We start from the raw sequence: 12,641 nt of genomic DNA on the forward strand, positions 1-12,641 counted from the left end.
CAGGAAATTGTTACCAAAGCATGATATTTGTGAGACTACAGCAAGAGGAGGCCATTCTCTCTTGTGTTTCTATGGGATTTAGTTCTGAAGTTCTATCTTCTGCTCATTGTGCTGTTCTTATTCCATATTCACATATTTGTAATGGAGACTGACCAGCAAAAATTTGCTGTATAAAGAGTTATCTTTGACATTTATTCAAATATAGGGTGTCCCAAAAAATGTATATACATACTTTGAATAAAGGCAGTGTTTATTAAAATACATTTCATTTTCAAAATTGAACTATCAGCTATTACAGTGTCTATACATTTTTGAACACCTGTATATCTATTTTAATAACAAAGAAAACAGTTCATTTTATGTTTCAGAGTAGACTGGATTATAATGTCCATTTGTTTTTCAAGTGTAGTAGCTCAAGTTTTTTTATGAACTCCAGAAAAACATCGCATGAACAACTTTTTTGGACTTTGTAATTTTTATTTATACTAGATGCTATTGTGACTATTGAAATTGGTTTAATTGTATATATGCGCAGGTTAGATTTGATTTACATTGGGTCTGAAAAGTGGAAAGTGATGTGAGGCAGGCTCAACTGCAGTGCCCAAACTTAACACAATCCTATATAATAAAAGGCTAATATGCAAGTCTACCGAATGGCAGAATGACCGGTCGCTATGATGCACACTGACCACCAGGGAGCAGACGCTTAATGCAGGAGTTGCCCCCTGGCGGTCAGTGTGCTCCCACAGGGGGAGCCCCGCTCAGCCAGAAGCCCTGAGCCCGGCTCACGACTAGCGAGCACAGTGATGGTGTCAGGAGCCTCTCCCGCCTCCATGGCAGCGCTAAGGATGTCCAACTGCCGGCTTAGGCAGGGAGTGGGCCTAAGCCATCAGTCGGACATCCCCTGAGGGCTCCCGGGCTGTGAGAGAGTGCAGGCCAGGCTGAGGGACTCCCCAAGTGCACGAATTTCTTGCACCAGGCCTCTAGTGTTGAAATAAGAGATCAACCAAAGGACTTGTATGCATGCATATGAGCATAACCAATGGACACAGACAGTAGCGGGATGAGAGCATGTGCTGTTGGGTGGGAGCGGCCGGGGAGAGGTCAATGGGGGAAAAGGGAGACTCATGTAATACTTTAAACAATAAAGAATTTTTTAAAAAAAGAAATAGAACTTAGGTACTGAGGTCAGAGTTGAACCATAGCTTTTAATTGATTTAAAGGTTTAGCTCTTTTAATGAGGTATATAGATTCTTTTTTTAAAAGCTTGAAACCTTTTTATTGAATTGCTATATGGATATACATTATTATAGCAAGAAGGTTTAGCAACTTGACTAATTTTTAAAATTTGTTCATGAAATAACATTATTTTTGTTAAAATAGGGATATATAGACTCTTGACTCCTAGTAGCAGTTGATATTCTTGAAATCAACATTTGTATTCTTGCTTTTAAAACTTGGCCATATAAAACAAAAGAAAGTAAGTACTTTTAAGCTAATTTCTTTTCAAATACCACTAAACTGAAACAAAAGGACATAAAGTAAAAAATAAAGCTTCATTTCCACCTCCACTATTGTTCTTTGGAAGCCCAGAGATAAGTGCAATGAGCAGATTGGTGTGTTACTACCAACCCTCCAGAAATTTTCTGTGCACATATAAATAAGTATACATGTATGTGTTTCTGCTTTCCCCCCCATTCGTTCTCAGTATTTCCACAAGATGGCATATTTTTCTATATCTGTATACACATCTACCTTTTTCTTTCTCCTTACTGCATAATGTCCCATTATATGGCTATACTATAATTTACTTAAATAGTCCCTTATTAATTGACATTTATGTTTTTTGCTTTTAACACAATATTGCCATGAAGATTTATATTTGTATATCTTGGGATAATTTTACACAAAATGAGACTCAAAGGATACATTTAATTGATTTCCATTTTTTTATTTTGAAATTAGTTGAAGATTTTCTCATATGTTTATTGGTCACATTTTGTTTTGTTTTGCTGACCTACCTGTTAAGAGACTTTACACATTTTCCTATTTTTTACATTGGTTTATTCGTATTTCCAGAATTCTCTTTGTTATGAAATTAGCTCTATAACTCTGTATTGACAAACGTTTTCCAAACATTTTTTGGGTTTTGTGTTATTTTATTTGTTTACTTATTTATTGTTTTGCCATTTAGTAGTATTTAATTTTCATGTACTCAGGAATTCTTTTACATTAAATTTTAGGGACTTAGTATTTTATATTTAAGCCGTTCCCACTTTAAGATTATTAAAATGTTATTATTTAGTACCTCTATATTGTTGCTTTATATGCTTAAATAAATGATCCATGTGGAATTAATTTGGTATATGCAGAGAAGTAGGGATCCAACTTTAGCCAGCTAGTTGCCTGAAACACCATTTATTTGGTAATATATGCTTTTGCCCAGGAACTTGAAATGCTATTTTGATTTCATAAATTCCTATATTTGTATATATAGAATTTTATAAAGTCCTATATGCATTTTGGTCAATTTCTGGAATTTGTATTCTTTCTATGAAATGTCTATATATAACTTCTACCAACACCAAGCTGTTTTCAAATTTATTTATATAATTTGTGATCTAATAATTCTTATTACTTGCTTCAGAATCCGTGGTTATGTCCCTTTTTTATTTGTAATTCAAGCAATTTGTGTTTACTTGTCGTGCCTACTACAGGAAATAGTAAAGATGCTCTTTCCTCAATATTATAAAATTTAAAGTTAGAAAATTTTTCCATTTAATTCATTTGTATGCCTCACCCTGCTGTTGAGGTTGTTTTTGTTTGGTTCTTTTGTTGTTTTTCTGTCTCCAATAGAAATTAAAACTATTCTATCAGGCTTCTCAACCAAAATTATTAAGAAGTCACTCATTACCTTTCTTCTAGGCTGAATACTTTTAGTTTTTTAAAAATATATATAGCCTCATGGAACATAATTTTCTAACAGAGGATTGTTGACAATGCCATGGATAGACAGTGTTTCATCAGTCTTGAAAATAAACTTAAAGGCCAGTGCATAGGTTCACTAGGTCCTGGGGTTCCCTGTTTGTCCAGAAATACTCTGCTCCTTATTTTTTGACGAGTGGCCCGGTGCACAGATTTGTGCACATTGAAAGAAAATTATTTCGAAGAAATACTTTAATATTGCTATTCGCCCTTTCTCTATAATGGAAGTGTCAATCAAGTTCACATTCGACAATGACAGATTGAAACACACGCGTGTGATTGGTGCCAGCAAGAGCTTTCTAGGTATCGCGCATGCACAAGTCAACTTAGCCTTTTATAGATATAAAATAAACTTGCTTAATTAGACCTGCTTTCTGATTTAGCTAAACTTTTTCCAGCCCAGTGAAGCACCCCAACTTCTCTTTCAGGTAATTGTCAGCAACACAGCAGTAAATATCAACATGAAGCAGATTATTATTGTAGATCACACAGAGAGAAGAAAGGGTAAAATGTTTAACTGCAGCAGTGTTTGACTATATTCTGAGCAGTGAGAAAACCTGAAGTCATTTTCAAGGTCCACCATTTCTTCTTTTCAGTTGGGTCAAGTTTCTAAACTTTCTAAATCTCCATTTTCCGGCTAATGAAAAGAAAATAGGATTCTACTGAGTCTCCATTTACCTACTCCAGGACTTCTGTGAGGATCAAATGGGATGAGGCACGTGAAAATGCTTCACAGACATTTGGTTAAAGTGTGAAATGTTTGCATATGACTATAAAGCAAGTCATGTTCCTGGGCTGAAGAAACTCCAAGGAGGCTACTCACTAGGGAGAGGAACCCGGCATTGCTATGTGACATCATTACCTGGCGCCCACAGTCACTGGGCTGGGCTGGGCTGGGCTGTGGGCCACATTTTGCGCCATGGGGTCTCGGCAGCATTGGTTGCGATTTGGTGGGCTGTTGCTCTGGAGTGGTGGTAGGGCCTGTGTCCCACTTGGGGGAAGCCGAGTGTTTGTCAGCGCCAGTTCCACAGTGTTGTTTCTTTGTAAATGGCCAGCAGCTCCTGCTTTGAGCATCTGCCCTCTGGTGGTCAGTGTGCATCATAGTGACCGGTCGGATGGTCGGATGGACACTTAGCATATTAGCCTTTTATATAGAGCGATGAGTTGTGAGATTGAGAAAGAAAAGCATATATATAAGGCAGGTAGGAAAATTCCAGGGAAGAGGCAAGATGAGAGTTAATAGTAATTTATGTGATACATGTATTTAAATATGTGTGTTTACATGTGTTTCTGTATAGATGTGATCAAATACTAATATAGTTCCCAAGATAAAATGAGTGTGATAGTTTAATAGTAAACTTACTGTCTCAGTGATGTTGTAAGGTATTAAGACTTCTTTTAAAAATTCAGCATTAAAGATTGGAATAGCTGCAATTGAGTAATCTTGAATAAAGCATTGCACATAGGTGTTTTTAAACAAGTAGGAGCAATTTGTGAATATTCAGTTTTCTGATGATATATTAATTGTATAAATATGTTAATGACTTGACCCCATTAAGAAATGGTTTTAGAAGATCATAAGGGACTTCTTACATTACAATAGGAATAATTATTGATTTTTCTCTCACCTTTTTTAGATCATAGAAAATGGAAGATTTGCAAAATACAAATATTTTACCCATGTCATGATTAATAAAACAGATATGTTAATGATAACTAAAAGGTAAATTTCTTTAACTCAATTCCTTAATGTTACTTAAAGAAACCTCTGATTGTACTTATAATTGATGTCTCAACCAGAAGGAAGAATTGGGGAAGAAAAGCCTTTGAAGGGAGGATTAAATAGAATTATTATAGAATGCATTTTCATTACTTTATTTTTCCCCTCCAAATGAGAGAAAACAAGAATTAATTTTAAAAGTTTCTTTCTGTTGTAGGTTGGTAAACATATTACATGGAGCCTGAGTAATAAAAGTGTTTATTCTAAAGTATTAATGACATGAAAGTTCCCCAAAATATTGGTTGATAATAGGTTCCGCACAAAATTATTTTTCTTATAAAATACCTTATATATTTGACTTTATATCTACTTTATTTTTTCTAATATAAGTATGTTATGCTATAAATTCCCCACTAATATTGCTTAAGCTGCAGCCCACAATTTTGGTTATGATCTATTTTCATTCTCATTGAGTTAAAAATATTTTTTAATTTTGTTTGAGATTCTTTGACCCCTGGATTATTTAGAAGTATGATAATTTCAAGCATTTAGAAATATTCTTTTTTTCTGTTAATTGGTTTCTAATTTCATCATGATCTGAGAACAAACTTCATAAGATTTCAGTTCTTTTAAATTCATTAAGGTTTTTTATGACCCAGAATATAGTCTCAGTGAATGTTCTGTGTGCACTTGAAAAGAATGTGTATCCTGATATTATTATATTGTTGGATATAAGTGTATCGATTTTTAAAGTGATTTTTTTTTTTTTTTGCAGTGGGGTATTGTTTGTAACAAAAGGAACATTTGGACAGCTTACATGTGAGTGGCAGTACAGTTTTGATGAGTTTACCAAAGAGCCATTCATTGTTCATGGAAGAAGATTGCGAATTGAAGCAAAGGTACTTTGAATAGATTTTTTTTTTAACTTGGAACTGAACATAGCGCATTGAAATAGTCCTTTTTACTTTTGTAAGTTTCCTCTCTTTTATAGATGTTGCTTTGTCTTCCTATGGCTTTCCTTTATACCTGCTGTCTTACCCAGGTTTAAAGAAAAGAAAGAAATATGCTACATTGCATGCTATTACATTGACAACATTCCCAGGTCCTTATTTTATATTCAGTAATAGAACCTTACCCTCTCACTGCTGTCCAAGACACCAAAATGAGAAAATCATTTGCATACCTCAAAAACCCTAGCAGTGCCATGAAGAATAGTTTTCCTTGAAAATCTCACAAAAGGACACTTGCAAAGTAACAGGTGATAGTTGATAGTTCCTTCTCTTTTTTATAGATATTCTTAGCCTATTCCTATCCCAATTCAGTCATAATCTTGAAGGCAGAGACCATTTCTTTCTCTATTTGGATTTCCAGCAGCTAGCATGGCGCCTGGCATTGGATGTTGATGTAAAATACAGTGAATTTCTAGTAATTTGGTAAATCAATAAAGACTCCATTGTAAGTTGAAATGATTGCACTAGGCATTGTAGGATGTAGTAGTATATAGGTATAGTAATATAGGTATATGTGATAAAAAATAATGCATTTGGCCTCAAAGTATTTGACCGAATACGTATGTGTAGGGCCACTTTGGCACTGACTGTGTTAAGAAATATTGTGACTCGCCGAAACCAGTTTGGCTCAGTGGATAGAGCGTCGGCCTGCGGACTCAAGGGTCCCGGGTTCGATTCCGGTCAAGGGCATGTACCTTGGTTGCGGGCACATCCCCAGTGGGAGGTGTGCAGGAGGCAGCTGATCGATGTTTCTCTCTCATCGATGTTTCTGGCTCTCTATCCCTCTCCCTTCCTCTCTGTGAAATATCAATAAAATATATTTAAAAAAAAAAAGAAATATTGTGACTCAACCGAGGTAAGTTTTTTCTTTGTTATTTTTGTTTTGTTTTGAAGGACTTAATTGACTCATGTAAAGTGAAAAGTCTAAGACTATATCATAACTTAGATATGCTCAAATGATGTCATTAGTAATTATTCTCCCTGCCTTCCGATCCTCCTTCCTGCTCCCCTTCTGCGCCACCCTCATCTGTAGGTTCTGCTTTCTTCAGTGGCAGCTTCATTCTCGAGTTGGCTATCTTTTCATGGCAGGATGGCCAGGGAAGTTCCAGGCTTCTATCCTGGCAGCTCAGCAGAATGAAAGCTTCACACTGGGGCACCTTTGGTCACTTACTTATTCCTAAATCAATCCCAGGAAGGAAGGGTCATCTCTGTCTGAAGTGTTGGTGTGAGAGAAGGTGAGAAATAGTTACCCAGAGGAGATTCAGAAAGTGCTTAATAGAGTAGTGGCACTGGGTGCAGGCAGGCAGGCAGAAGCAGCAGATGTGTTTTGGGCTGGCCTCCAGAGCAAAACTGCCCTTCCCTATACATAGCCAGTGAAGGGCATTTCTCCAATCTTACCACTCAGTCCAGAGAGTGGGGGGAGTGGACCAGACATTAGTTCCGGGGGATGTTAGACCAACTTTTCCCATTGAGAATTTCTCTAATTCATTCAGAAAATGAAAGGCCCTGTGGCCACCTATGAAATAATGAAGAGTGGCTGTTAGCTTCTATTCTAGCCTATACTGCTTTCCTGGCTTTTTCCCATATTTTTTTTCTCTTTCCAAGAATAAACTTCTTACCTCCTTGATTTCTCCCCCCTTCTACCTATTCTTGAGACATTGTATTAGCAGTCATCCTTTTTTTTTTAAAAAAAATAAAAGAATCTGATTTCTTTTGGCGTCTATATTTGCATGGCTATTGGAATGACTTATAGGAATTGTTAGACTAGTGAAAACCTCCACATTGCCTCTTCTATGACCCGACCCTTAGTTAATAGCGATAAATACCACCCTTCTCCTCAAGAATTCCATTTCTTCTGTTTGTCCCTCTAATATTTAGTATGTACATGAGGCAGTTCTCCCTATAGACACTGAACAGAATCCTGAAGGAGTGCAAAATTTGGAAGACTATCATATAGGATCTTGGACCCACCCTGATTTCTTTGATCCTTAGCTACATTCTTATTCAATGAGTGGTTTAAAATGTCAGAAGTTACATGGATACATACAAACATGCACACACCCCCATAAACATACGCATGCATGTATGTATGTAAACATAGGTGTATATCATTTTTGAGCTAAAATCATCATTATTCCATGGCCAGATATCAAGAATCACCTACAAGTTTTTGGAGGAGAATAACAGTGGCACTCCTCCCAGACTTACCTCCTTCCCATCCTTTGTTTTAACCCTTTATGGCTTTAGCTATAACATCGCACCTAAGGCTTTTTAACTTAGGTTTAGTGATAATGGATGTGTTAATGCTTAGTCTTTTCTTTTTTCCATTTGTCTTTGATTCCTCTTGATTTCTCATTCTTGACTTTTTTTTAAGGTGTGTGATTTGTGTAAAATGGATGCTTGAAGCAACAATTTTTAAAACTACATGCCATTTCTTTATCATATTTCTTCAACTGGTTTTTCATTTTTAATGAAGTCACTTATTCTGTTTATAGGAACGGGTGAAGTCTGTATTCCATGCCAAAGAGTTTGGAAAAATAATTAACTTCAAGACCGCAGAGGATGCTAGGGTAAATATAATAGATCTTTTACATAAACAGCAGCTTTGCTTTTCATAGTCCTGGAAGCTGGACTGTTTTTAAGGCAGACAAGTTTTGTTTGTTTTTAATTATGTTCTTCTGATTTGACTGTTTTAATATATGTGACTAGATAATATTTCCCCAAAGCTGCTTTTCATTAGATTGAATTCAACACACCTACTTGTTTTTTGTGTCAAATGGCGCCATCTGATTTAAATCCTAACTGTAATACTTGTGGAAAAAGTCAAACAAAAGAAGTTATTTCATTCTAATGCTAATCTACCAGCTCCAGCAGGAAAGGATGCCCCACATTGTAGATTTCTTCTCTGTGTAGCTGTGGTGATTTAAAAACAATTACTATAGCCTGGCACATAGCAGAAGGAGCCAAGCCGGTAGTCAGAAAACCCAGGTCTGAATACAGGTTCTGATCCTTCTTGACCGTGGCACCTTGGGGAAGTCGTTTAACCTCAAACGAAGGTTGCCGAAAAATATGAATGATGTGAGCTGAAAAGCTCTGTGCATACGTTAGGGGTTTTGGCAGTTACAAGGAGGTGTACTGTCAAGAAAAGGAAGATTACGGACTTTACGGACTGATTATCTGCCTCGTTAATCAAACTAAGTTGCTATTTCTGATACTGAATTGTACTCTCTGTGTCATGAAATTTATAATAAGAACACAAGGCTCCTTTACTGAATCCCTGGGCCTCCTGCCCTCATAGTGCATTGGTCCTGACTGGGTGTGACTACTTATCAGTTCACTCTCACATCTGGGCCCCAAACTAGGAACCTCGGACCATTTAGCATGTGCCGTGCAATTTTCTATCCAGACATTGGGATACAAGGCCACACTGCATACTATCAGTGGATAACTGAAAGGGGGTCAAGTTACAAAGAAAGGGGAAGAAAGTGACTAGAGCCTCGATATGTTTGTTGCCTGGAACAGGGAGATAGACTAGAGAATGATAACAGTGTAACTTTGAGGCCATCTTTCACATTGCTGAAGAGCATTACCACCTATTTCAGTTTTTCTGCAATAAGTTTTCCATGTAATCTCTGTCACCATGTGTTTTTGTCCCAGAAGGTTTGTTTTTAATCTTCCTGCTCTGCTGGAAACATCCAGAAAAGGCTACTGAGCTCAGTTCTCTTTCTCACCTTATCCTAGAGCTATTCCCACTAGGTTCTTCTTAAGGTAAAGAAGCACAGATACCTCTGCCAAAGTGTTTCATAGTGGGATGACCCGTGTCACCTCCAAGGCTTTTATCTGTCACACAAGCCCAATGATTATAGACATTATTGATAGAAAGGTTTGCATTCCATATGTGTTTTATGTTTGTGATTTCAGACCTTTTCAAAATAGAAAATACTATATTATGAGAACACCTAAAGTGCTCAAGAATGTTCCTATGTTCCTCCTACCCACTGTAGAATATGTAATTATTCTTAATCAATAGAATCCTGTATATGGAATCATGAAGGTTGGTGGTGCAGAATTGGGATAGGTTGGAAGGAATTTTGCAAAGATAATTTGCACACTGTGCTTGAGTTAGCCCAGCTGCCAAATTACCCTTTCTCTCAGGATGGTTTATTTTACTTTTCTTATTCTAAAGATGAACATTCCAGTTCAGTGACCTTAAAACAATATTATTCTTACTGTTAAATAAAAATCAGTGCCATTGACCCTGAGCCATCTGGGCCATTTAAGTAAGTAAATGATCTCTTACACAAGATAAATTGAATTATTGGCTATGATAATACACCTAACAAAACTGGAAAGCCCACTTCTATATTTCCATTCAGTACATTTTGAGTTTCATTACAAGTTCATAGAAGTAAGCATATGTTGGTTTATTTCCTCACAACAGTGGATCCTCACAAAGCTAGAAGAAGCAAGAGAGCCTTCCCCAACCCTCTGACGGAGAACACTGCCTGAAGACACAGTGATTAATCCTTACAGCTTCTACTGTGTACCTTCCTAAACCTGTTTGGGAACCATAGTACAGAAGTAATTTTAAGTACATAAAATATATGTGTGTGTATTGGTTAGAATCAGGTAAAACAGCTATGTGATTAAAATATTTCAGCTCATCTGGTTTTCTAACATGAATCATGCATTGGGTTAAAATTCTAATTATTTTATAAGAGAAACATTTTAAAAATAAATCTTAAATATTTGCTCCAGGTGATTCTCTGCACTGGTGGAGAAATTGCCTATAGTTAGCCTTCAGATGGAGCTAAGATTAATGTTCCGAGTTTACACTTTAAACTTCTCTCATGCTTACTTCCAACTCTCTGAATAAGTGATGGGAGTGATCAAATCAAACATTGCCTCAGTGGTATCAAGAGAATTTTAGTGGTGATTTCTTTAGAAACATGTAGTTCTTTTTACAGATAAATATTTTGATAATATTTTCCTTATTTTTATAAAGGATAGGTTTGAACTATACTTCAAATACACAGCATGAATATAAAAAACCATCTTTTTATATCTAATACAGATTGAATAATATCCTTTCCAGCCTCATCTTAAGAAAGGCTTGTAAAATGAGTGTCATACCCCAAAAGAGAAAACCCTCCTTAGAGCTCTGACGCCTTAGAAATAGTTCCTCAGGCCATCTCCTGAGGAGATGGTTTACCCAGCTCATATTTTTGATAGATTGCCACTTTAAAGGAAAATTCCTGAAGCCTTAACAACACCCACTTTCTACTCACTGGTAATGATGAAATAAACAAAATTCTCACTATCTTAAATAGGAGTTATGCTTCAGACCTCTCACAATATAGGTATGCACCCTACAGTCTAACCCAGGAACCTGTCCTGTTGGTAACAGATTGAAAATTTACAGTTTGCTTTCTCTAAAGTTACTCAAATGAGAATCATTCTTTCAAATGTATAGCTCATCAGAACAAAAATCATTACTAAAAATAATATTAATGGGCTTTCTCAAGTGAGAGAAGATGAATGTGTGATCGTGAACCATGAAAAGAATGACACAGTGTCTTTAGTTATTAAATAATACAGAGTATTTGATGCATGTTGTATGTGCCATGAAATTGTTATAAACTGTTTTTTTTGGATTAGAGACTTGTGAAATGCTCCTCAGGTTCCTCAAGCTCTTTGCTTTGTTGTAAAAGCTAAAATAAACAGCATGCCAGACCATAATTATATGTATTCCTGACCAAATCCTGCTACTCACTACTATTGATTTCCCTCTTATTATAAAAATGCATTGTTTATTATCAATAGTTTCCGCCAGAATGTTTTTTTTTTCTTTGCTGAACATAAATTGAATCGAAAGATGACAAATTTCAAGTTACATGATACTGTGCGATCCCTTGATGACACATTTTCTCTGTTGCTGAGCTCTTCCGATTCTGCAGACATTAGAATTAAACCCGAGGGCAGAGGTAGTCAGAAAACCCAGCAGGTTGTCCTCCTCCACAGTGCTGCTCTCCCCACGTTCCATTCAGTGCCATTAGCCAAGTTCCTCATTACCTACTCCAGTTTCATGATTTTATTCTCAGAAAAAAAATTCAGGCCCATAACTCCTTGGTTGCCCTATGATAAAGGGCAGAAGCCTGAAAGACTAGCGGAGAGAGTCTTCCGGTACCTTCAGGAGGACAGCAGGAGTGGGTCCTCTAACTGTCACCCTTTGCAGAGCCAGTACGCCTCTTCTGTTCCCTCACCAAGAGGAATCTTCAAATGTCTTTTCTTACTCTTTCTCACCAGTCCTCGACCTGTCAGCACCTCCTGTCCCTTCTTCTGTTCCTAAAGTAGAAAGACCTACAATGTCAAGAGCAGTCGTTTTCCAATTGTCTTAGGTTGTTCTTATTGAAACAGTAGATCTGATGCATCGTCTTTTTAGCATTTTTAACACTTTACAATTATGTATTTATTTCTATATTCTTTTTTTGAATGTTATAGAGTCTATAATCTTATTATATTTGAAAACAATACCCTGAATTATACTTTACTATACTTAATGTCTTTCTATTTGAAAACTTTAAGCTTGTTGTTTGTAGTTTGAGTTCTGTAAACTTGTTGAGAATGTTAAGCTTGTTGTTTAGTAGTTGCTATGGAATGAGGTCCTGAGTTTTAGGTCAGTTCTTTCTTTGTATTATGTGTCAGCTGTGGCTCCAGGACCTCAGTTCTAGTCCAGCATATATTCTGGTCTATTGTTGTATGATACCCAAGGCAGAGTTCGGTTCCCTGCCAACTCTCCTCCAGAAAGCTATGATTATTAGAGGTAACAATGTTGATTTCTGGTACAAAAAAAAGCTTGTGATTTCCTCACTTCTACAAAATACTTTCTGAACCAAAGAACATGTGCACGTCTCCAAAGGCTCCCC

General features: G+C 36.5%; 1 protein-coding gene across 1 annotated transcript in view; it reads left to right on the forward strand.

Annotated features, from left to right (window-relative positions):
* Positions 1-12,561, forward strand: part of VPS13A (vacuolar protein sorting 13 homolog A) — a 238,608-nt gene extending 226,047 nt beyond the window's left edge. The window contains exons 69-72 of the mRNA XM_080670231.1: positions 4,623-4,708; positions 5,481-5,604; positions 8,211-8,285; positions 10,157-12,561. Of these exons, the coding sequence (XP_080526357.1) occupies positions 4,623-4,708; positions 5,481-5,604; positions 8,211-8,285; positions 10,157-10,207 (336 nt within the window). The 3' untranslated portion in view covers positions 10,208-12,561. The remainder of the gene's footprint in view (positions 1-4,622; positions 4,709-5,480; positions 5,605-8,210; positions 8,286-10,156) is intronic.
* The last annotated feature ends 80 nt before the right edge of the window (positions 12,562-12,641 follow it).

The sequence above is a fragment of the Plecotus auritus genome (assembly GCF_963455305.1).
Source record: "Plecotus auritus genome assembly, chromosome: 5".
NCBI lineage: Eukaryota > Metazoa > Chordata > Mammalia > Chiroptera > Vespertilionidae > Plecotus > Plecotus auritus.